Below are 26,711 nucleotides of genomic sequence, written 5' to 3'. Positions count from 1 at the left end.
CGAGCGCTAGTCGACTCAGGGGATTCCTTTTCTGTAATTTCAAACGCTTATGGATCTCAGCTATATCAATCTATTCTCCATGATACGAAAGCTATTGTGCTGAAAATCGTAAACAGGTAATATGCCCAGACGACAGGAACACGCACTGCTAGAATAACTACATATGACAGACCACATCCCTTCCAATTTATCGGTTTAACACAATGTAATCATGATGTTACTCCTAAATGGCACGTCTTGCAGGCATAACAAGCAATAAAAAGCTGTGGAAGACCAGTGCTAAAGACTGAAGAAGCTATTCCATAAAGCACACATTACAAAGATTGCTTTGTGCGGTTGTTTCCCTCTGATGGCGTTGTTACCCTGGCGTCGTTAGTGAGACGAATTCTAGTCGTCAAGCAAGATGTTCAGTTAATTTTAGTCAGTTGCAAAATGGCACTCAGGCTCATAGAGGAAATCTATACATCTGCGACGATCGTAAACATTGTGGAACCACAGAATAAGACAGTATACAGAATCGAAAGACGGTTGCAATATATACACCAAAATTTAGAGCCCATGAGCGAAGTCTGCCACATTGAAACTCAGTAAATACAGGGTGTTTCAAAAATAACCGGTATATTTGAAACAGCAATAAAAACTAAACGAGCAGCGATAGAAATACACCGTTTTGTTGCAATATGCTTGGGACAACAGTACATTTTCAGGCAGACAAACTTTCGAAATTACAGTAGTTACAATTTTTAACAACAGATGGCGCTGCGGTCTGGGAAACTCTATAGTACGATATTTTCCACATATCCACCACGCGTAGCAATAATATGGCGTAGTCTCTGAATGAAATTACCCGAAACCTTTGACAACGTGTCTGGCGGAATGGCTTCACATGCAGATGAGATGTACTGCTTCAGCTGTTCAATTGTTTCTGGATTCTGGCGGTACACCTGGTCTTTCAAGTGTCCCCACAGAAAGAAGTCACAGGGGTTCATGTCTGGCGAATAGGGAGGCCAATCCACGCCGCCTCCTGTATGTTTCGGATAGCCCAAAGCAATCACACGATCATCGAAATATTCATTCAGGAAATTAAAGACGTCGGCCGTGCGATGTGGCCGGGCACCATCTTGCATAAACCATGAGGTGTTCGCAGTGTCGTCTAAGGCAGTTTGTACCGCCACAAATTCACGAAGAATGTCCAGATACCGTGATGCAGTAATCGTTTCGGATCTGAAAAATGGGCCAATGATTCCTTTGGAAGAAATGGCGGCCCAGACCAGTACTTTTTGAGGATGCAGGGACGATGGGACTGCAACATGGGGCTTTTCGGTTCCCCATATGCGCCAGTTCTGTTTATTGACGAAGCCATCCAGGTAAAAATAAGCTTCGTCAGTAAACCAAATGCTGCCCACATGCATATCGCCGTCATCAATCCTGTGCACTATATCGTTAGCGAATGTCTCTCGTGCAGCAATGGTAGCGGCGCTGAGGGTTTGCCGTGTTTGAATTTTGTATGGATAGAGGTGTAAACTCTGGCGCATGAGACGACACGTGGACATTGGCGTCATTTGAACCGTAGCTCGCAGCTGCAACACGGCGAACGGAAACCCGAGGCTGCTGTTGGATCACCTGCTGCACTAGCTGCGCGTTGCCCTCTGTGGTTGCTGTACGCGGTCGCCCTACCTTTCCAGCACGTTCATCCGTCACGTTCCCAGTCCGTTGAAATTTTTCAAACAGATCCTTTATTGTATCGCTTTTCAGTCCTTTGGTTACATTAAACCTCCATTGAAAACTTCGTCTTGTTGCAACAACACTGTGTTCTATGCGGTGGAATTCCAACACCAGAAAAATCCTCTGTTCTATGGAATAAACCATGTTGTCTACAGCACACTTGCACGTTGTGAACAGCACACGCTTACAGCAGAAAGACGACGTACAGAATGGCGCACCCGCAGACTGCGGTGTCTTCTATATCTTTCACATCACTTGCAGCGCCATCTGTTGTTGAAAATTGTAACTACTGTAATTTCGAAAGTTTGTCCGCCTGAAAATGTACTGTTGTCCCAAGGATATTGTAACAAACGGTGTATTTCTATCGCTGCTCGTTTAGTTTTTATTGCCGTTTCAAATATACCGGTCATTTTTGAAACACCCTGTAGATGCCTGATGCCGATGGCGAACGGATACGTTTTGCTTATTTTATTAATTGTGCATTTTAGCTGTTGGGCTTACCTACAAGTAAACAGTTGTTTCTTGTAGTGTAAATACAGGGTGACAGTTATTGAAATATATGAAATAAAATCATCATAACTTCTGAACGGTTTACCATAGGACGCTGAAACTGTACGGCTGGCTGCAGGGCGTGACGGGAATTTTGATGTGATTTTGTTTATCGACGAAGCCCACTTTTATTTGGATGGATTCATCAATAAGCAAAACTGGCGCATTTGGGGACTGACAATCCGCATTCGCGATAGAGAAGTCTCTTCACCCTCAGCAGGTGACTGTGTGGTGTGCAATGTTCAGTCACGAAACGATCGGTGCGATATTCCTTGATGGCATGGTGATTACCGAACGGTAAGTAAAGGTTTTGGAAGATGATTTCATACTCATTATCCAGAGTGTCCCTGATTTCGACAAGATGTAGTTCATGTAAGACGGAGCTCGATCCCGTCGAAGCAGGAGAGTGTTTAATGTCCAAGATGAGCACTTTGGGGAGCGCCTTCTGGCTCTGGGGAACACAGTGGCCACTGGCATGGGCTTCGATTTGCAGCCGTATTCTCCGGATCTGAACACATGCGACTCCTTCTTGTGGGGCTACATTAAAGACAAGGTGCGCAGCAATAACCCCAAAACCATTGCTGAGCTGGAAATAACGACTCATGAGGTCATCGACAACATCGATGTTCCGACACTTCAGCGGGTCATGCAGAATTTCGCTATTCGTGTGCGTCATATCATCGCCAATGATTTCAGGCATATCATTGTATGACAAGAATGAAGAAACAGAACTTCACGCTGACGCTAGTGCTGTACTAATGAAAATTCAGCATGGTGCTGAAAAGGTAGTATCTTCTATTACCAATGTACCACACTTTCCGATTCCAAGATGAACCACTCTGCAACGAGAAAGAATGCCTTTCTGTTGTCTGGGCCATCACCAAGTTCTGGCCACATTCATTTGGCAAACGATTTACTGACGTGATGAAACATCATTCTCTATACTGGCTGACTAGCCTGATGGTGTGTTGGCTTACTTGCCAAGATCGGTACTGAAGCTTCAGGAGAATGACCTCACAGCGATATGCAAAAGCAGATGCAAACGCAAGGACGTCAACTGCCTGTCAAAGAGTATTTACGTGGAATACAGCAGCGTGGATGAATTTTCCGTCATAGCAGCATCAAATGTCATTGCTGCTGGACAGAGATAAGATCCAGCATTGCTCAAAGCCATAGTATCATTGAAGATGGAGGAACCGACCGATGGGTAATTCAGATTAATAAACAGAGCATTGTACAGGGTGATTCAAAAAGAATACCACAACTTTAGGAATTTAAAACTCTGCAACGACAAAAGGCAGAGCTAAGCACTATCTGTCGGCGAATTAAGGGAGCTATAAAGTTTCATTTAGTTGTACATTTGTTCACTTGAGGCGCTGTTGACTAGGCGTCAGCGTCAGTTGATGCTAAGATGGCGACCACTCAACAGAAAGCTTTTTGTGTTATTGAGTACGGCAGAAGTGAATCGACGACAGTTGTTCAGCGTGCATTTCGAACGAAGTATGGTGTTAAACCTCCTGATAGGTGGTGTATTAAACGTTGGTATAAACAGTTTACAGAGAAAGGGTGTTTGTGCAAAGGAAAAAGTTCTGGACGGCCGAGAACGAGTGATGAAAATGTAGCACGCATCCAGCAAGCATTTGTTCGCAGCCCAGGAAAATCGACTCTCAGAGCTAGCAGAGAGCTGCAAATTCCACAATCAACTACCCGAGGCGATGGCCGCCAGGCAGCCCGTGACAGAGCACTTCATCACTGGCCTCCAATAAGCCCTGATCTTACCCCCTGCGATTTTTTCTTATGGGGGTATGTTAAGGATATGGTGTTTCGGCCACCTCTCCCAGCCACCATTGATGATTTGAAACGAGAAATAACAGCAGCAGCTATCCAAACTGTTACGCCTGATATGCTACAGAGAGTGTGGAACGAGTTGGAGTATCGGGTTGATATTGCTCGAGTGTCTGGAGGGGGCCATATTGAACATCTCTGAACTTGTTTTTGAGTGAAAAAAACCTTTTTAAATACTCTTTGTAATGATGTATAACAGAAGGTTATATTATGTTTCTTTCATTAAATACACATTTTTAAAGTTGTGGTATTCTTTTTGAATCACCCTGTATAACAGAATTATGGTCCACTGGGGCATGAAAAGTTGCTAGTCATTCCAGGCTCATCTACACCCACCTATCCTGAGGTATTTCCAAGACACACTAACATTTGGTCATTTGCGATTCATGAATATGCAGGAGGTGTCAATGGCCATGTCTCTATTGTTGGACACAGTATAAGCCACTGTAAGGAATGACTTTTCCACGTGTAGCAGAATAGAAATAGAATAGACAGCTTGGGGAGGTTCCTGAAGTCAAATGCGAATCGATGGATAACAGTCTGCACTGATTATCTCACCAGTAATGCCGTCACCAAATCTGTACCGGCTGTCAAAACCGTGGAAATGGCAGAGTTCCTTGTGGAAGACATCACTTGGGAAGACAGAGCGCTCCTGTGTTAATCTCTTATGGTGTAAAATTTTTCCAGTCGGAGGCTGCGAAGCTACTCACTGGATGCCTACCATCCACAGAATATTTTTCTGAGACATTGGCAGATATGTACGTTGATGTCGAACAGAGAGACTGGCATATATCTGCATACAACGCAGACTTCACAGCAGTCTTCTTTCTGCTCCACAGTTGCGAAACCGAAACGACAATAAATACACTGCTCACGTTTTAACTGGACGATGCTCAGGATGACTGTGAGAAACACCTCAGGAGCAGATCTGAAGAAAGAAGGCTGCTGGCTAGCATATGGATCCTGGGCATTTGGGAGTAAGACCAAGGGCACTATAACACAAAGAACCAAAAAGTTGGATGTAGTCTGGAAGACTTGGCATGGATTTTCATACCTGTGCAGTAAGTGCAGAAAATGGGGCTACCAGAAAAGCTGCTAAAGGGCTACTTTGGGCAGTATGATATCTTTCGTCGTTTGGAAAGACGCCATATATGAAGTCGAGAATTGTGTCCACAAAGATGACAAAAGCGCTGAGAATTTGTCGATGTCCTCCGTATGAAGCTCTGTTATGTGCGGATCGACAATGGGAGATTCAAGGAAACTGAAGCCCATTCGATGATCGGCAAGCTCCGATGGGAGGGGCTACCTTCGGTGTTCATCACAGTGAAGAGGTTATAATAACACGGCTAGAGCTCAAGAATCCGTCAGCGCCACTATACAGAGGACCACTGGCAAGATAGAGATAAAGAGTCCTATAGACGACTCCAATGAGAACCGAAACATGAGGGGGGGAGGGAGGGAAGTAAGTGAGGAATAAGGGGCCTTGTGCTGCGGTGCATGCTGTGTGGCGCAGCGGTTAGCTTCAATCGCTGACCTGTTGTAGGTCGCCCGTTCAAACCTGACCAGAAGCGGTTATTTAGTATTTATCATTTCTCGAAGATTATTTAAAATATCTTACTTTAGTAGTGTTTGTATAATGTTTCACATTCGATGTTTGGATAATTATTTGCATACAAGAATATTCGATGTTTGCATAAGTAGCTGCACACTCTTTCTTGGCAGTTCTGATCTAGATGGATGTTGGTGTCAGTAATAAATATGCTGTCAGTCTTATGTACATTGCTTCATTGACTACCTTGCCTTTGGATTTGGACTTCACTGTGGCAGTTTCTTACTGGTGCGCTAAGTATGTTGTATTGTCTCGTGTAATGTTCATCGTGGACAGTAGTGTGCCCAACTACATATAAACAGGTACTCGCCTGCATTCAGCTTCTTCTTTCTTCTTGTAGACAAATTGAAAGGTTTGTCTGGTACCAAAGTACTATAGGGAACCTTCGCTACTAGACCTGTACTCTCAGCTATACTCCAAGTCTTCCAAGCCAAAATTTTTGCATCAGGGAAAGTTTCAAGGCCGCCTAATCTGCATGATTCCCCCATACAGCAGCCAAGGTCAGCCATGTACTGCCTCCAAACACAGCATAAACATCACAAGTGAACTGCATTCTCAGTCCACGGACGACATTCGGTCCACCAATAAGCTGCTGCTTATTGAATTTCCCAGCAATGTCAATGTCTATTGCCTTCAATGACTTGTACACAGGAACACTGCGCGATGGGCATTGTCGTGCAACAACACAACACCTTTTGACAGCAATCCTTGGCGTTTTCTTCGAACTGCAGTCTTTAGACTGGCAGTAAGCATCTCACAGTAACATACACTGTTTATTGTTGTGCCCCTTTCCCCATAATGTTCCCATACTGGACTTTGTGCTTTCCAAAAAACCGTAAACATCAGTTTTCCTGCAGACGGTTGGGTCTTGAACTTTTTCTTGCAAGACCAATTTGGGTGTTTCCATTCCATACTCTGCCGTTACTCTCCGGCTCGTAATGACGGATCCATGTTTCGTCACAAGTAATGATCCTGCCTAAGAAGTTGTCCCCTTCGTTACCATAGCGATCCAAACGTTTTTTGCAGACGTCCAAGCGCGTTTGTTTATGCTACTGTGTGAGTTGTTTTGGGACCCATCTTGCACAAACTTCATGAAACCCAAGTCTGTTGTGGATGATATCGTAGGCAGAACCGTGACTAATTTGCAGAGATGTGACAATTCGTCAAGAGTTAATCGTCTGTCTAAGAGAATCATTTCACGTGAACGCTCATTTGTGGCGGTAAACGGTCGTCCGGGTCCTTCATCGTGCGTAAAACTTGTGCGACTGTTTCGGAATTTTTCAATCCATTCGTAGACACTCCGTTGCGGCAAAACATGTATTAGGCGCCGAAATTCATCGGAGACTTTCAGTACAGTACGGGTACTGTACCGGAAGTCTTCGATTAATTTCGGCCCCTGATACGCCTCCTGACCACAAAAAACGGATCACTGAACGTCGTTCTTCTATGGTGCAAATAGACAGCGGAGCAGCCGTGGTTAACAGCACGGCAGCGATAACGAAACTACCCTAGCTCCTTGAAAATTGCAAAGGTGTAACAACAAATAAACAAAGCACGCGTCATCACTGTAAAACGACAGTACTACCAAAATAAACAAAAATATAACGAAACTGCGGATAATATTTGACTTACCCCTGTATACAAGAGGAATTAATACATTGTTTGCCTCTTCTAGGAACGTACAGTTGACCACACCGTGATGCAAAACGCCTCTCTCGCAGCGAGAGCCACTGGACTCGGCTGAGAATCTCCGTCTCGCTTTCGCCCTTGTTAAATGAAACTGTAACGAAACGCGCAGCTCTTCTTTCGATCTTCTCTCTTTTCATTATCAACACTATTGGTACGGTTCGACGACTGACGAGAAATATTCAATCTCCTTTGTGGATGGACTGGACTTCGTGAGGAGCAAGTGCTCCATGTGGTAGTTCGTATGGGGGGAGGGGGGTAGTTCGTAGGGGGGAGGGGCAATGGGGGGAGGGCTAGACCTGGAAGGGTGGAGTATTTTTAATACTTTGGAAGGCGAACGGTGACTTGCGAACAGCCATAAAAAGTTCCATTTCTGCCCATATTACAAACCAGCGTATACCTACTTTTCTTGATAGAAAAACACCTTACTACACTAAATACTTTCCTTTCCTTGAGGGGCAGTTTGATGAGGCTTGCCTTGCCCTCGGGTATTGGCACCCTTGCTCAGCAGTTTTTTAATGATTCTAAGTCTGGCATATGCTACAGTTGCCATTTGTTTCCTGTGGTCGTTCCACTTTAAATTGCAAATAGTCCTAAATATTTTATGAACGTGACTGCTTCCACTGATTGTTCTGCAACCGCGTCATTATAGACAGTCCGTCAGGAAAATGTATACACACTTTAACGAACGAAAAGTATTACTCAAGTGTTTATTTTACATTTAATAATTGATCACACATGTTGTACATCCTTCAGTTTAGCACATGGTTACTTTAAATGTTGAAAATGTTCACCGTTGGCAGCTATAAATATAACTGAACGACGAGCGGTCGCCGCAACTACATCAGTCAATGTTACAGTGGAGATCGGTGCACATGTAGCTGTAATCTCCTGACGAAGTTCCTCCAGAGTGCGTGGCATACGTCGATAAACGTTATCTTTCACAGTTCCCCACAAGTAAAAGTCCATAGGAATTAGATCTGGCAACCGTGGATGGGACTCAATCCAATGCCCCGGAAAATTGTCAACCACGAAAGCTCTTACGCTAGCTGGTAGTGTTGTGGCGCCCCGTCCTTTTGGTTCAAATGGCTCTGAGCACTATGGGACTTAACTACTGTGGTCATCAGTCCCCTAGAACTTAGAACTACCTAAACCTAACTAACCTAAGGGCATCACACACATCCATGCCCGAGGCAGGATTCGAACCTGCGACCGTAGCAGTCGCGCGGTTCCGGACTGCGCGCCTAGAACCGCTAGACCACCGCGGCCGGCCTCCTGTTGGTAGAAGACCTCTTCATCAGCTCCATAAAGCTCACGTATACCTGGAAAAATTGATGCGTGTAACATTTCCAGGTACACTTCTGCAGTGACAGTAGCATCAAAGAAAAAAGGTCCTTATAGCCCCTAGATGATAGTCCATACCACACTTGAACACCTACTAGATTGACCGCTTTATCCACATTAACAAGCAGATTTTCCGGTGCCCAGTACTCACTGTAATGCCGATTCGAGGTTGCATCAATTGTGCCTCGTCACTCCACACTACCTTCGTCACAAATTGTTCGTCATCAGTTACCATTTGCTGATACCGTTCGAAAAATTGCGTTCCGTGATCAGGATCGTCATCATTAATCGAGTGCAGTAGTTGTGGAATGTAAACTTTCCACTTTGCAGCTTTCAGATCTCTTCGTACACTTGTACTGATAACCCACACTTCACGTGCACATTGCGTAGCAAATTTCTTTGGAGAATTAACAAACGTTTACAACACGAGAGCCGACGAAGCAGGACTCATAGCTGTACGCTATCTTCCTGATCTTCCTTTGTGAATGGTTCAAATGGCTCTGAGCAATACGGGACTTAACATCTGATGTCATCAGTCCCCTAGAATTTAGAACTACTTAAACCTAACTAACCTAAGGACATCACACACATCCATGCCCGAGGCAGGATTCGAACCTGCGACTGTAGCAGCCGCGCGGTTCCGGACTGAAGCGCCTAGAACCACTCGACCATCGCGGCCAGCCCTTTGTGAATATCACAAATCGTTCCATGCAATTGAAACTTGTCAATGATGCTTTTAATTGTCAGGCGGACTTGCGGTTCTGTTTCAAACTCCCGCCTTCACTGACGTTGCACTTCAACGGCATTATCAAAAGTTGAAAAACCACTTCACAATACATTTTCGTTGCTCCAATGTCAAGCGTGCTCCAGCCATCTTGTTTTCTAAGTCACGAGATGAAAGTACTAACATCTATTGAAGCAAAGACCATACTATAACACACTTATAAGTCAAATCGAACGACAATATCGATATCTCGATAGAGCCTGACAAAGGGTGTATACATTTTTCTGGCGGACTCTATAATAATGAGTTTTCTGCTACATTTTTTTATGTTGAGAGTGAACTGCCCATCCCTGCACCAAGCGTCCGTCCTTTGCAGGTCATCTAGCATTTAGTTACAATTTTTGGGCTTTATTGCCTCTCATCTAAACAACAGCGTCATCTACGATCAACCTCATGGAATTTCTAACGTAATCTGCTAGGATAGAAGGCAGATTAGTTCATGTGCTGTATGGAGTAAACGACAGAGGATTCGACACTCCTAAAATTCACGGGGAAGTAAATAGTATGTGAGGAGCTCCAATCTCTGTCTCACCTTTGCAACGTCGCCTCCGTGAACAAGGTTTATGTAGGTTGCAGGGGTCCAAATACTTCTATCGCGCAAACAAAATGATATGAAACGATGGCAGTGGGCAAAGCAACGTAAATACTGAAGCGTGGAGCAATGGTCCAAGGTGTTATTCACGGACGAATTGAAGCTTGAAGTATCTGGAAGTCATCGTCGATTGTTTGTTCGTCGACTTCGTGGACAACGTATGAAGAGTCAATGTGTGACGCCTGCGGTGAAGCATAGAGGAGGGTCGGTCAAGGTGCAGGGATGTTTTGCGAGTGATAAAGTCTGTGACATAATGACAGTTAATGGAACATTAAAAAAGGAAGGATATCACAGGACACTGATCAATAATGTAGTTCCAGTTGGCTAGAGACGTATTAATTGTGGGTTTCTTCTGCAGCACTACAATGATCCCAAACATGATTCTGAATTGTGCATAGGATATGTCAATGGAAAAGAGATATGTGGGGAACTGAAGAATATGATTTGGGCATGTAAGCCACCTGCTTTAAATCCCATTGAACTCTTATGGGACGAAATTGAAAGGGAGGTCAGAAAACTGAGGTCATCTAATGTTGAAGATCTATGGAGTAAATTGCAGGTATGTTGGACTGCAAAAACTGGAGAAACATTACAAAATCTGCAGAATGCCAAGAGTTTGTGGAGTTGTTCTGATGGTAAATGATGTATTATTTAAAGAGGTTAAAATCTAAACCATATTGTCTTGTACCTAATAATAATTTTGTTGTTCTATTTCGTTTGTGTGAAGTGTTTGTACATAAGTACGAAGTATACAGATTTTATCATCGATGAGCGAAAATTTTTGACCAGTAGTATAAATGATTAAGTTTTTACGGAACCCTCACAGTGCGAGACCTAGTTGCACGTGTCCTATTCATTCACTTGGCACATTACCACTGGTCTGGTGAGAACCTCGGCTCTAACCCGCATTCATTAATCTTTTCCCTTAAATTCCAAGGGAACTAAAAAAAACGTCTGTTCGGTGTATTCATGTATTCCTCACATATTGCGTTCAAGTGGAATAATGATGTTGTGTAATGGCTTACATCGGCAGAAATATGTATCACTGCTATATCTGATGAAAGATATCACACTGTTATGGTTGACGCTACCATTTTGTATGATGAAATAACTCCTGTAGAATTTTATTTGTTGAGCCTTAAAAGTTATTATTAGCAACTTTGTACATTTTGGACACAGTGCATTAGCAATTACAACTCCTGACAAAATTTATCTTATGTGTCAACGACCTGTGTTTCACAATGACCATAGCATAAGAATGTAAGACCAAAGTGCTGCATATAGCCTTACGCAGAATAAAACAAGGAAAATATTGGTGTATCACATTTTGCGATGCGTTTATCGGTTCGCTCGTAATTAAAGCGTAAATTCGAGTTGTTGTTGTTGTGGTCTTCAGTCCTGAGACTGGTTTGATGCAGCTCTCCATGCTACTCTATCCTGTGCAAGCTTCTTCATCTCCCAGCACCTACTGCAACCTACATCCTTCTGAATCTGCTTAGTGTATTGATCTCTTGGTCTCCGATTTTTACCCTCCACCCTGCCCTCCAATGCTAAATTTGTGGTCCCTTGATCCCTATAAACTGATAAGCAGTTCTCGGGAGTTCGGACAGTTTTCCGAAAATTCGAGTGTCTATAATAGAAAATCCTATAGTAAGAGGAGTCATCAGGAACATAATCTTATCAGTTTAAACAAATAAAAATAAAATAAAAACAAATGATGTATACATAACATAATTATGTAATATACATACCGGTATTACTACGAAGAACAATATCCAGTAGAGACAAACTCCGATGCAGAGGCGCTGAGTTAAGCAGGTCGAGCCGCAAGCTGTATTACTGCGTGAGCTAAGACTGCAGAGACCAGAGTGACACCTGAGTTTCTCTGCTCAATGCTCTGGCTAGAGCCGAGAACGGTGGGGTGAGCGTTGAGCGGGCGAGTTCCGAGGGTGGGGGGAGTGGTGAACGGTCACCAGTCACCCGCTCTGAGACAAATCGTCCGTTCTCTTCGCGAGCAGGTTGTTGCAAGTAGTTCTTATGTTCCCCGCTAGGAGGCTCTCTGTCCTGTTGCTCGCATCAACTGCCCAGAGGGCAGGACGTGCGATTGAAACGACCGCCGACGGAGTGCGATGCTAATTAAGGTGCGCCAGACACTCCACGCGGCAGAGGAAGCACAGAGACGGCACGGCATATGTGAAACACGAAATCCAGTGGGCCACTGCACAATGCAGGCAGCCAAGGCAGAAGCAGGGCAGAGGCCGGCGCTGGCTGTGTTGTGTGGCGTGCAGTGTGCTCTCACCAGCAGAGGCCCTGCTGATCTGCTCCGACTCTCTCTCTCTCTCTGCTGTAGGAAACGTTTGGAGCTGCCATTCTTTTTTTCTGAATCACTGATTGTTCACTCCTTTGAAAGATTCAACTCTATGAATCAGTTCAGGAGCAGATCCCCCATCTCTAGTGTGTTGACATTCGTCGTCAGCCATTACAGGAAGCAGATGGCGCTGCAGACGTGGTCTCGTGGGCCCTACACTGACAGCTAGCATCATCTGTATGGAAATTCCGGTTTTAAACTTGTAAGTAGGCTGTTTATGTTTTCTTATTGGCAACGTTACATAGCGCTCAATATGAAAATCACTGGCTGTGCTGTGTGCAGTCTGTGGCTAGTTTGCATTGTTGTCTGCCATTGTAGTGTTGGGCAGCGGCAGCTGGATGTGAACAGCGCGTAGCGTTGCGCAGTTGGAGGTGAGCCGCCAGCAGTGGTGGATGTGGGGAGAGAGATGGCGGAGGTTTGCAATTTGTCATGAACTGATATATATATTATGACTTGTGATGATATTAAGGTAAATACATTGTTTGTTCTCTATTAATATCTTTCATTTGCTAACTATCCCTATCAGTAGTTAGTGCCTTTAGTAGTTTGAATCTTTTATTTAGCTGGCAGTAGTGGCGCTTGCTGTATTGCAGTAGCTTGAGCAGCGAAGATTTTTGTGAGGTAAGTGATTTCTGAAAGGTATAGTTTAATGTTAGTCAGGGCCATTCTTTTGTAGAGAATTCTGAAAGTCAGATTGCGTTGCGCTAAAAATATTGTGTGTCAGGTTAAGCACAGTCATATATAAATTGTTCAAAGGGGACGTTTTATATGTCGACCCTTAGCCTAGGATACCTCACTGGAATCTTCTGATTTTTTCTTGTAGTTTGTGTATTTAGTGTAGCTTTTGTTTATTGCTAGCGCGTAATTGTAGAGAGAATCTCCTTTGTAGTTGTAGTTTTTCATTGTTGTAGAGTAAAACAGTTGTGGCATGCATGTAGATTTGCACCAAGTATTTCGCAGCTGCAATTAACTAGACATTATTTCCATTGCTACGTTATTTTATTTTGCTCTTCAAATTGTGTTTTTCTGTGTTGTCGTGTGAAATACTGTGACAATAATGGCGTGTGAAAAACGTAATACTAGGCTCCAAAGTAAACTGAGAAATGACAGTGAAGACGAAGGCAGTGTGTTAGCGCCGCAGAGTAATGAATTAACTGATGTTCAAAGTAGTAATTTGGTAATCGTGCATAGGGAAATGGAGCGGGCGGCAAACAATGGCACGGACAGTGAAACAATTAGTGAAGAGGGAAGCATTATCGATCGATCGGTCGGCAACAGCTCGCCTCAGGAATCCGAAGTGACAGGACACAATTTCGCAAATACTGTAGATTCAGGTTTTGGGTTATCACCGTTTTCTCAAATAAGTCAAGACGCATTTTCTGCTTGTCAAAATGTGAATGTTGCCGGTGCAAATGCACTGCAGAAAAGCGTAGAGAAACAGATTCCAGACACTAATACATTATTATTGCAATTAATGCAACAAATGGAACAAAATCAGAGACAAATGGGACAAAATCTTAAAAAGTTAGACACAGTGGAACAAAATCTTAAAAAGTTAGACTCATTGGAGCAAACTCTTGAACGAACACGTGAGGATTTAACTGCTGAGTTACATCACATTGAATCGAAATGTCAAAAAGTCTGTAATGACGTAAAAACACAAATTTGTGAGCATTTCCAACCTATTTTTTCGCGTCATGAAAATGCACTACAGAATCACGAAGCAGATATAAAAGAACTGCAAACTATTGTTCATGAAAATCATGAGACCTTGCAAGCAAAATTTGACTCAGTTGCATCTACCGATACGGTTATGCAACTTGCAAAAACTCAGGAAAACTTAAAGGTCACAGTAGACACGATTGCAACACAAATGGACACTCTGAAACTTGGTTCAGAAAAACATAGAGAGGAAATGATTTCACTATCGGATAAAGTAGCCGAACTTTCAGATCAGTTCACTAACTTATCTACAAAGGTAGATGATGATCTGAATGACACAACACCTGTAGCTTTCATGGACACTGAAGAGTATGAACAAATTAGAAAATTCAAACAAAATCAAAATCAAATCAATACACAGTACAAAAGAGAAATCCGGGAAGTGCAAGATCAGTTGGCACAAGTAGTACAAGAATTACGTATTTCAGAGGACACTCGCGCCCCAATACGGGAAGAGGGACATACAAATACGGAACAGACGCAAAATAATAACACAGGGCATTTCGGAAGTTATGAAAGAAATTGGCAATGTGCACCGAATTTTGAGATGGAACGGCCGACACGACCTAACAATGACCGTTATGCGACTCGCCGACATGATGATTTTGACTATAAGCTGTTCATTACTACACGTAAATTCAAAACATTTAAGAATTCTGGCAACGACATTCATCCACAAGCATGGCTCCATCAATTCTCTCATTGTTTTCCTCCCAACTGGTCGTTAGAACACAGATTAGAATTTATGTGTGGCTACTTAGAGAATGAACCAGCTGTAAGAATGCGATCGGTCATTCACGATTGCCACAGTGAGGGAGAATTTTACCATGCCTTCCTCTCAGCATATTGGTCTCAAGCTACACAAGACCGTGTAAAACATAACATCATAATGATGAAACACTTCGAACAATCTGAATTTTCCAGTCTTGTGAAATATTTTGAAGACATGTTGCACAAGAATCAATACCTGTCAAACCCATACAGCCCCTCAGAACTCATCCGCATTTGCTTAATCAAACTGCCTAAACATTTACGGCATATTATTTTAGCAGGACGTTGCAAAGACGACATTGAAGCTTTTCAGGGACTGTTACAAGAATTAGAAATTGACACTGACAATCGCGGAACGAGAAACCAGGAACACAACAATTACAGGTCACATCCGTCGCAAATCCGCGATGAAAGAAGTAATAACTGGACACGACAAGGCTATTCTCACAACACAAATCGTGACCAAAATAGACACCACCCGTATGACAACCGTTGGCAGAGTAGTAATAACTACAGGGAAAGATCACCTCTCCGTGGTAATGACTATCATAGAGACAATCAGAGAAACAGACAATATGGGAACCAAAATAAATATTATCAGGGGAGACAGAATAACTTTAGACGCAACGGTCCAGCGCGCAGTTTCGATTCAGGGAGAAATTCTCCACCACGTGACCGACAAGAAAGAAACTATGGCATCTACCGACATGACGACAGACGATATGATCGTAACGATAGACCTGAACTGCATCAGAACTGGCGGGATTCAAACAGAGCAGGGCCCTCTCGTCACGGTGAATTTGTAGAAGTTAGGTCTCCAAATCCCAATAACGACACGCGCCAACAAAGAGACAATAGGCAATGACTCACACCGATGGCAGCCACAAAACGTTCTTATGACACTAACGACGCAGCTGCCGTAGCTAGTAATTACGTAAAAATGGAAGACATTAGGGACATCTTACTCCAGGAACACGACATAAAACATAACAATATTGCATATCCTGTGATTCACATTACAGTAAATGACGTAAAATTTACGGCAGTACTTGACTCTGGCAGTCCCATCTCAGTAATTAGTGAAACAGCCTACTTACATGTAATTGTCACCAGTTCATGACATTATTAACTTGTTAGTTACATTTCACTGCACACGTTTCTGTTGGTCATAGTATGTGGACAATATGTGAGAAGTAGGGACTGTTAGTGTTTGCACGTGTGTTAATAACTCAGCAAGGGACTGGATAACAGCATTGCTGGTTCTAAGGACAATTTCAAAAACTTTGTGAGTGCACAAGTGGTGGTTTATGGACTTGCTATATTATCCGCAAGACTCTTCAATGGTGATTGTGCACCTGCACAGTCACAACAGATGGCTGCTGGCCATCTCTTCAAGGACTACAGTGGGTCTACATCTTTGATGATCCATCAATACCATTATTTCTACAAGGACTGCAGTGGGTCTGCACCTCTGGTGGACCACCAATACCGTAATCTCTACCAGGACTACAGTGGGTCTGCTCTGTGATGACTTACCTACCAATATTCATCAACACTTCGACTGACTCTGCTGTGGGTTTGCTCTGTTGTGGACCAATACTTGTCTGCATGTCGAGAGTCAGCACTGTCTTTCCGTTGGAAGGACAACACTACTTCTTCAAGACTGCATGGAAATCCACTACTTCTGTGTGCATTTTCTTTTACTGCTCAGACTTTGAGAAAAACACTGCTATTCTACTGTTATGTACGATTAGGACTGTCTTTATGGACTGTGAGAAAATTTTAGCTTTTGACCAACATTGTATCAATAAGTGTGTGCATTTGACATGTTTGTTATTGTAATTATGAAAAATGTTATCAAATCATTAGTGGCCACTGCCCAAAAAATATTTTGTAAAATTTTTTGTGGGGAGCATGGGGGCTATGTAAGTAGGCTGTTTATGTTTTCTTATTGGCAACGTTACGTAGCGCTCAATATGAAAATCACTGGCTGTGCTGTGTGCAGTCTGTGGCTAGTTTGCATTGTTGTCTGCCATTGTAGTGTTGGGCAGCGGCAGCTGGATGTGAACAGCGCGTAGCGTTGCGCAGTTGGAGGTGAGCAGCCAGCAGTGGTGGATGTGGGGAGAGAGATGGCGGAGGTTTGCAATTTGTCATGAACTGATATATATATTATGACTTGTGATGATATTAAGGTAAATACATTGTTTGTTCTCTATTAATATCTTTCATTTGCTAACTATCCCTATCAGTAGTTAGTGCCTTTAGTAGTTTGAATCTTTTATTTAGCTGGCAGTAGTGGCGCTTGCTGTATTGCAGTAGCTTGAGCAGCGAAGATTTTTGTGAGGTAAGTGATTTCTGAAAGGTATAGTTTAATGTTAGTCAGGGCCATTCTTTTGTAGAGAATTCTGAAAGTCAGATTGCGTTGCGCTAAAAATATTGTGTGTCAGGTTAAGCACAGTCATATATAAATTGTTCAAAGGGGACGTTTCAAACTTCTACACCTGGTATTCATGTAGCCACGCGGGATTAGCCAAGCGGTCTAGGCGCTGCAGTCATGGACTGTGTGGCTGATCCCGGCAGAGGTTCGAGTCCTCTCTCGGGCTTGGGTGTGTGTGTTTGTCCTTAGGATAATTTAGGTTGTGTGTAAGCTTAGGGACTGATGACCTTATCAGTTAAGTCCCATAAGATTTCACACACATCTGAACATTTTTTTTGTATTCATGTACTCGAGGCGTTTCACTCAGTTTCTGAACACATGTTTGGTAACTGCAGGAGGTCTTTTAACTGTTGTAAGCATTTCGTGCAAAGCCAGCCGGCGTGGACGAGCGGTTCTAGGCACTTCAGTGCAGAAGCCCCCGACTGCTACGGACGCAGGTTGGAATCCTGCCTCGGGCATGGATGCGTCGAATGTCTTTAGGTTAGTTAGGTTTAAGTAGTTCTAAGTTCTAGAGGACTGATGACCTCAGATGTTTAGTCTCATAGTGCTCAGAGCCATTTGAACCATTTTTTTTTCGTGCGGTCGTTGTACATTATCGCCTGTAAATAACCCCATAGGTCAAAGTTGAAACGTCCCCTTTGAACAATTATACACGACTGTCATTAAACTGATACACAATATTTTTTTTAGCGCAACGCAATCTGACTTTCAAAAATCCCTACAAAAGAATGGCCCTGACTAACATTAAACTATACCTTTCACAAATCACTTACCTCACAAAAATCTTCGCTGCTCAAGCTACTGCAATACAGCGAGCGCCACTACTGCCAGCTAAATAAAAGACTCAAACTATGGAAGGCACTAACTACTGATAGGGATAGTTAGCAAATGAAAGATATTAGTAGAGAACAAACAATGTATTTACCTTGATATCATCATATATAAATATAGCAGTTCATGACAAATTACAAATCTCCGCCATCTCTCTCCCCACATCCACCACTGCTGGCGGCTCACCTCCAACTGCGCAACGCTACGCGCTGTTCACAGCCAGCTGCCTAACACTACAATGGCGAGTATTACAACAATGCAAAGCAGCCACAGACTGCACACAGCACAGCCAGTGATTTTCATACAGAGGTGGTGTTACCAATAAAAAAACCTAAACAGCCTACTTACATAGCCCACATGCTCCCCACAAAAAATTTTACATATTGGTTTGGGCAGTGGCCAATACAGATTTAAAAAAAAATTTTCATAATTACTATAACAAAGAAATCAAATGCACACACTTATTGATACAATGTTGGTCAAAAGCTAAAATTTTCTCACAGTCCATAAAGACAGTCCTGATCGTTCATTACGGTAAAATAGTAGTGTTTTTCTCAAAGTCTGAGCAGTAGAAGAAAATGCACATGGAAGTAGTGGATTTCCATGCAGTCTTGAAGAAGTAGTGTTGTCCTTCCAACGGAAAGACAGTGCTGACTCTTGACATGCATACAGGTAATGGGCCACAACAGAGCAAACCCACAGCACAGTCAGTCGAAATTTTGAAGAGTATTGGTAGGTAGGTCATCACAGAGCAGACCCACTGTAGTCCTGGTAGAAATTACGGTACTGGTGGGCCACCAGAGGTGCAGACCCACTGCAGTCCTTGTAGCAATTGGTGGGCCATCAAAGATGCAGACCCACTGTAGTCCTGGTAGAGACGGCCAGCAGCCATCTGTTGCAAATGTGCAGGTGCACAATCACCATCGAAGAGTCTTGCGGACAATATAGCAAGTCCATAAACCACCACTTGTGCACTCACAAAGTTTTTGGAATTGTCCTTAGAACCAGAAATGCTGTTGTCCAGTCCCTTGCTGAATTAGTAACACACGTGCAAACACTAACAGTCCCAACTTCTCACATATTGTCCATATACTATGACCAACAGAAACGTGTGCAGTGAAATGTAACTAACAAGTTAATAATATCATGAACTGGTGACAATTACAATTTTATAACATAAGAATACAATAACAAAGGTACAAAATACATCATTAAAGAACATAATAATACAGATAACATTTGTAGTACAGGCTTTACAAAAGAATCGAACTAACATATACATCAGTGGAATTATGACATGAGTACATACATAAATAAAAGATCACAATAACTTTTGAAACATCAACTTCACACATGAGCATTAACACAAAACAGAATAAATAATGTCTAAACATCTTTACAAAGTAAATAACACATTATTAATGCCAATTGTATTTGAGGATAACAGTATTCCTCATCATAGTGAATGTAACTTAGTATTAGAAGAGAAAAAAGTTCTATGAAACAGTACACAGAGACAGGAAGAAAACAAATACACAAGGGTACACAAACATATAGTGGGATAACACAAAAGGGAAAGGACAGGGTTTGTTTTACTGCAGTATTTTGCATGGAGATCTCCCTTTGTTCATCATTATTCCCAAAAAGTCCTATCTAAGCCTGCCTTCTGTATTTTGTTCACATCCTCTGTCAATAATAGTTTTTCTCCACTGTACAGTATCCTATTTCTTATAAATTTATAATAGTTAGTTTCTTATATAGTCTACCCCCTCTTAAGCTAACTTAAATCTACTGAGCTCAGATGCTAAACTAAGGGACGAGGCAATGCAGCAGCACATAAAACAATTAATATAAACAGCAATAAAAAAATGGAAAATCGCAAAGCAAGCTACAGTAAATCTAAATTACCAAGCAATTCAACATTACAACTAATATGAGGCAATGCGCAGCAAACAAAAAAATAAATCTGGCTTAGCAGAGTAACACAAATTAAAGTTCAGTAGCACTATGCCTGGCAAACAGCAGCTTATATCTAAACATGACATAGCTCAAGCAGAAAAAATATTACAGTAAAGATAACAATGCAGATAAGGGAAATGTATAATCACATCTTAATGTCTAAGTAATTAAAGTGGTGCACCACAACAACTTATTGTAAAAAATATATTACCATGTACTTGAAAAGAAAATTATGTGTCCAGTTACTGTTACTAGTCCCTTCTTATTGTTCTTTCCTTTCCAAGTGCTCCTTTTTTTTTTCTCCACCTGCACCTCTGAAAGGATAATGGCTTTTTTTCGGGCGGCTGTCGCCCAGGTGGGTGCCCGCGACGCATTACGTGCAGGTGGTCACTTAACTTTCTTACGGAAATATTTACGACAGCAGTTTCCACTACAGTGACAGTCTCACATAAAAATTTTTCACAGGTCAAGAATTAGCGTTGCAAATCTGTAGAAAGAAAATCCTATAAATATAAGTGTCCAAATAAAATATTCGTCAGCATTGTGATACAGTCACGAATTTACGCACATTTCATAACTCTTAAAGTACGATTCTTGGTTTCCAACATACTTCTTATTCCTCATATACGGTAGCATCATCTTATTGATCATAAACATATCTCAACAGCATAGTACACATCGTCGTCGTAATAATAACATCATAACACCTCAGTCAAATCTCAAAAACGTCGTAGCTTTCTGCAATAATTTCAAAACCTAAAAAAAATTCTCTGCTCATTTCAATAGTGTCATCTTCCTCAAACGTACTTTAAAATCATGCTCCCTTACCAAATACATCATTCAAAGCTCTCATAGTATCACAATGATTCCGAAAAAATATGAACAGTTTACAAAGTACAGACAAAATACAGTTTCATAAGTGTGAAGTTACCCAACTGTGTATTGCGTAAACATGTGTCACTGATGTAGTAAAAAAATGTTTATCTCTCAGTTAAATGATCAGATAGCTGTGTAATTTGTGTGTTAGAGAAATATGGTACCGATGTGTAAAGTTGTATAAGCAAATACCATATTAGCTAGGGTTCCTTGTGGTTGCCAAACACATGGTACACAAAGTAAGTGTGTAACCCCCTGAGGATTAATGTAATTATACCCTCAGGTGTTACAGATTACAGCAATGAAATGAAATGTATCACTGAAAACCTTTGTATCATTGTACTTCAAATATCTTTAAAAATAAATGTTTTAAGTACTAAATTAATCACTCAAATGCGTGTCCTGTAGCGCTAAATGTGCGTCTTGCTGTAAGATAATTCTGTGGAAGTGTCGTACTTATCGTCCTGCTAAAATAATATGCCATAAATGTTCAGGTAATTTGATTAAGCAAATGCGGATGAGTTCTGAGGGGCTGTATGGGTTTGACAGGTACTGATTCTTGTGCAACATGTCTTCAAAATATTTCACAAGACTGGAGAATTCAGATTGTTCGAAATGTTTCATCATTATGATACCATGTTTTACTCGGTCTTGTGTGGCTTGAGACCAATATGCTGAGAGGAAGGCATGGTAAAATTCTCCTTCACTGTGGCAATCGTGAATGACTGATCGCATTCTTACAGCTGGTTCATTCTCTAAGTAGCCACACATAAATTCTCATCTGTGTTCCAACGACCAGTTGGGAGGAAAACAATGAGAGAATTGATGGAGCCATGCTTGTGGATGAATGTCGTTGCCAGAATTCTTAAATGTTTTGAATTTACGTGTAGTAATGAACAGCTTATAGTCAAAATCATCATGTCGGCGAGTCGCATATCGGTCATTGTTAGGTCGTGTCGGCCGTTCCATCTCAAAATTCGGTGCACATTGCCAATTTCTTTCATAACTTCCGAAATGCCCTGTGTTATTATTTCGCGGCTTTTCCGTGTTTCTAAGTCCCTCTTCCCGTGTTGGAGCGCCAGTGTCCTGTGAAATACGTAATTCTTGTATTACCTGTGTCAGCTGATCTTGTACTTCCCGGATTTCTCTTTGGTGTTGTGTATTAATTTGATTCTGATTTTGTTTGAATTTTCTTATTTGTTCATACTCTTCTGTGTCAGTGAAGGCTACGGGTCTTGTGTCATTCAGATCATCATCTACCTTTGTAGATAAGTTAGTGACCTGATCCGAAAGTTCGGCTACTTTCCCCGATAGTGTACTTATTTCTTCAGTGTGTTTTTCTGAACCAAGTTTCAGAGTATCTACTGTGTCCTTAAAGTTTTCCTGAGTTTTTGCAAGTTGCATAACCGAATCGGTAGATGCAACTGAGTCAAATTTAGCTTGCAAGGTCTCATGATTTTCATGAACAATAATTTGCAGTTCTTTTATGGCTGCTTCGTGATTCTGTAATGCATTTTCATGCCGCGAAAAAATAGGTTGAAAATGCTCACAAATTTGTGTTTTTACGTCATTACAGACTTTTTGACATTTCGATTCAATGTTATGTAACTCAGTAGTTAAATCTTCACGTGTTTGTTCAAGTGTTTGTTCTAATGAGTCTAACTTTTTAAGATTTTGTTCCACTGTGTCTAACTTTTGAAGCTTTTGCTGTGTTTGTCTCTGATTTTGTTCCATTGTGTCTAACTGTTGCTGTGTTTGTCTCGTTGTTCCATTGTGTCTAACTTTTCAAGCTTTTGTCCCATTTGTTGCATTAATTGTAATAACAATGCACTGGTGTCTGAAACATGTTCCTCAGTGCTTTTCGGCAGTGAAGTTGCACCGGCAACATTCACATTTTGACAAGTGGAAAATGTGTCTTGACTCATTTGAGAAAACGGTGGGAACCCAAAACCTGAGTCTGCAGTATTTGCAATATTGTGTTTGTCATTCCCGATTCCTGAGGCGAGCTGTTGGCGACCAATCGATCGATAACGCTTCCCTGTTCACTACCTGTTTCACTGTCTACACCATTGTTTGCCGCCCGCTCCATTTCCCTATGCGCAATTACCAAATTACTACTTTGAACATTAGTTAATTCATTACTCTGCGGCGCTAACACACTGCTTTCGTCTTCACTGTCATTTCTCAGTTTACTTTGGAGCCTAGTATTACGTTTTTCACACGCCATTATTGTCACAGTATTTCACACGATAACACAGAAAAGCGTAATTTGAAGAGCAAAATAAAATAACATAGCAATGGAAATAATGTCTACTTAATTGCCAGCGCAGCTGCGAAATACTTGGTGCAAATCTACATGCATGCCACAACTGTTTTACTGTACAACAATGAAAAACTACAACTACAAAGGAAATTCTCTCTATAATTACGCTCTAGCAATAAACAATAGCTACACTAATTACACAAACTACAAGAAAAAATCAGAAGATTCCAGTGAGGTATCCTAGGCTAAGGGTCGACATATGAAACGTCCCCTTTGAACAATTATACACGACTGTCATTAAACTGATACACAATATTTTTTTTAGCGCAACGCAATCTGACTTTCAAAAATCCCTACAAAAGAATGGCCCTGACTAACATTAAACTATACCTTTCACAAATCACTTACCTCACAAAAATCTTCGCTGCTCAAGCTACTGCAATACAGCGAGCGCCACTACTGCCAGCTAAATAAAAGATTCAAACTATGGAAGGCACTAACTACTGATAGGGATAGTTAGCAAATGAAAGATATTAGTAGAGAACAAACAATGTATTTACCTTGATATCATCATATATAAATATAGCAGTTCATGACAAATTACAAATCTCCGCCATCTCTCTCCCCACATCCACCACTGCTGGCGGCTCACCTCCAACTGCGCAACGCTACACCTGTTCACAGCCAGCTGCCTAACACTACAATGGCGAGTATTACAACAATGCAAAGCAGTCACAGACTGCACACAGCACAGCCAGTGATTTTCATACAGAGGTGGCGTTACCAATAAAAAAACCTAAACAGGCTACTTACAAAGTCTGGCACGATCAGATCAGACGAGCAAGGCGGTCAATCGGCAGAAATTCTTCACGGAGAATTTACAAGTAATTGTTGCTTGTGTGGCATGTTCAGCGTTTGGGCACGTTATAGTAATGAACGACGGGGGCTTGCCTGTAAACTGATAAGCAGTTCTCGGGAACTCGGACAGTTTTCCGAGCGCCAGTTGACTTTCGATTCTGTGTCCTGTTTTTAGCGCGCATTATTCCATTTTGAAATCGTCAAACGATCATAGATTACTTAACTAGAGATTGAGGTGTTTTTGAAATGTAGTTTAAGAGTGAATATTATGTTGTGAACTGTGCGCCAGCCGGTATGACCGAGCGGTTCTAGGCGCTTCAGTCTGGAACCGCGCTACCGATACGCGCGACATCCTGCCTGGATGTGTGTGATGTCCTTAGGTTAGTTAGGTTTAAGTAGTTCTAAGTTCTAGGGGACTGATGACCTCAGATGTTAACTCCCATAGTGCTCAGAGCCATCTGAACTATTTGAAGTGTACTGTGCTATCTTCAGTGCTTATTACAACAGTTTTGTAATACTAAATACAGACATCTGCTTCTTCCAGCGAACGTCGTGGCCATGAACACTGGATACATTGTCGGATGGAGCGCTGTCTCTCTCCCCGTGCTGGAGAGCAACACGACGGAGCCGAGCGTGAACCCGCTGGACCGGCCGCTGACCAGGGACGAGTCATCCTGGGTGGCTTCGCTGATGGTAATGGCCTCGATGCCGGGCCCAGCGGTTTCCAGCGCCGTCAGCCGACGCTGGGGCTACAAGCTGGCCGGTTACCTGCTTGGCGCCTTCGACATTCTGGCCGGCCTCACCGTCATGTTTGCCCCATCCTTTCCAGTGCTGCTACTGGGACGAGTGCTCACCGGGTTCGGCGCAGGCTGTTCGCCTGTGGTGTCCACCACGTACATTTCCGAGGCAGCCCAGGAACACGTGCGAGGGTCGCTCGGCACCTTCTTCGCCCTGATGTTCAACGCGGGGGTGCTGCTCGCCTACACCGTTGGCGCCGTGGCTCCCTATCGGATCGTGTGCGCCGGCGCCGTAGTCCTCCCAGCACTCTACTTGTGCTCCTTCTTCTTCCTGCCAGAGTCTCCTCAGTACCTGCTCTCCAAAGGCAGAAGCGAAGAAGCCGCAGAGTCGCTGCGCTGGTTCCGCGCCGCCGGCCACGACGTCGACGCAGAGCTCAAGGCCCTACAGTCCACTCTGAGTTCGGGGACGGTAGAAAAGGGCCACAAGCGGCTGTCCATACCAGAGTTCTTCAAAGATCGCGCCGCCCGCCGCGGCTTAATCGCGCTCGTCGTGCTCATCCTCAACCAGCAGCTGAGTGGCGGCATGACCATCCTCAACTACGTGGTCGAGATGCTGTCGTCGACGGGCAACGGAGGCTCCGCCGCCTGGTCCGCCGTCGTGGTGGCGACCCTACAGTTCGCAGCGACCTTCCTGTCTTCGGCGCTGGTGGACCGAGCCGGAAGGCGGCCTCTCCTCTTGGCCACCAACGCCGGCATGGCTGCTTGCCTCACAGCCCTCGGCGGATACTTCTTCGCCCAAGCCAGCGGCTACGACGTGGACCCCGTCTGGTGGCTGCCCGCCTCTGTCATGTCCTTCTCGCTCGTGCTCGGCGCCATCGGCATCGGGTCTCTGCTCTTCGTAATTCTGAACGAACTCTTCTCTCCGGACGCGCTACCCGTCGCCATTTCTGTCGGACTCGCCCTGCAGACTGTTGCCACAACGGCGGTTTTGAAACTCTATGTCGTGCTGGTCGTCTGGCTGCAGCCCTACGGATGCTACTGGTTTTATGCCGTCTCCTGCATACTTAGCAACGTGTATATACTACTATTTTTGCCAGAAACTAAAAATCGCCCCATAAAGGACATTATTTCTGATCTAAGAGGTGAATCGAAGAAAACTAGGGCACATAAACATCGATATAATCAAGTCACTGCAGTCGAGAGCCAAACGTAAGCAGGATATTCTTAATAGACAATAATCAGAAATTTAGATGCGGCGAACGAGTTAACAGAAGTTTCACAGCGGATGTCGAAGCCGCTGTCCAGTGCACCTGAGCAACAGATGTAGTCGTCTTCCTTGCACGTACGTGGGTCACTCCAAAAGAAATGCACACTATTTTTTATAAAATCCATGTCTTAATCCACATGTTTGAAAGTTTTACAGTGTGTAGATACATCCTTTAGGAACAATATTTTCATTTCTGCACATCATTTCCGTCCCTCTCAACTGCCTTACGCCATCTTGGAACCAGCGCCTGTACACCCGCGCGGTAAAATTCTGGACCAGCCTGCTGGAGCCACTGTTTGGCAGCGTGCATCATCTTCAAACCTTCTTCCACGAAGAGAGTTTCCCAAAGAGATGATAGTCACATGGAGCCAGGTCAGGACTGTAAGGCAGGCGTTTCAGTGTTGTCCATCCGAGTTTTGTGATCGCTTCCATGGGTTTTTGACTGATATGTGGCAGTGCATTGCCGATGTGGTCAAACACGACTCAGT

General features: G+C 43.0%; 1 protein-coding gene across 1 annotated transcript in view; it reads left to right on the top strand.

Annotated features, from left to right (window-relative positions):
- LOC126416891 (facilitated trehalose transporter Tret1-2 homolog) overlaps positions 1–26,232 on the top strand; it is a 58,118-nt gene extending 31,886 nt beyond the window's left edge. The window contains exon 3 of the mRNA XM_050084775.1: positions 24,764–26,232. Coding sequence (XP_049940732.1) covers positions 24,764–26,169 — 1,406 coding nt within the window. The 3' untranslated portion in view covers positions 26,170–26,232. The remainder of the gene's footprint in view (positions 1–24,763) is intronic.
- The last annotated feature ends 479 nt before the right edge of the window (positions 26,233–26,711 follow it).

Source organism: Schistocerca serialis, chromosome 8 (genome assembly GCF_023864345.2).
Source record: "Schistocerca serialis cubense isolate TAMUIC-IGC-003099 chromosome 8, iqSchSeri2.2, whole genome shotgun sequence".
In the NCBI taxonomy this organism is placed as follows: Eukaryota; Metazoa; Arthropoda; class Insecta; order Orthoptera; family Acrididae; genus Schistocerca; species Schistocerca serialis.
This window is presented reverse-complemented; position numbering and strand designations above follow the sequence as displayed.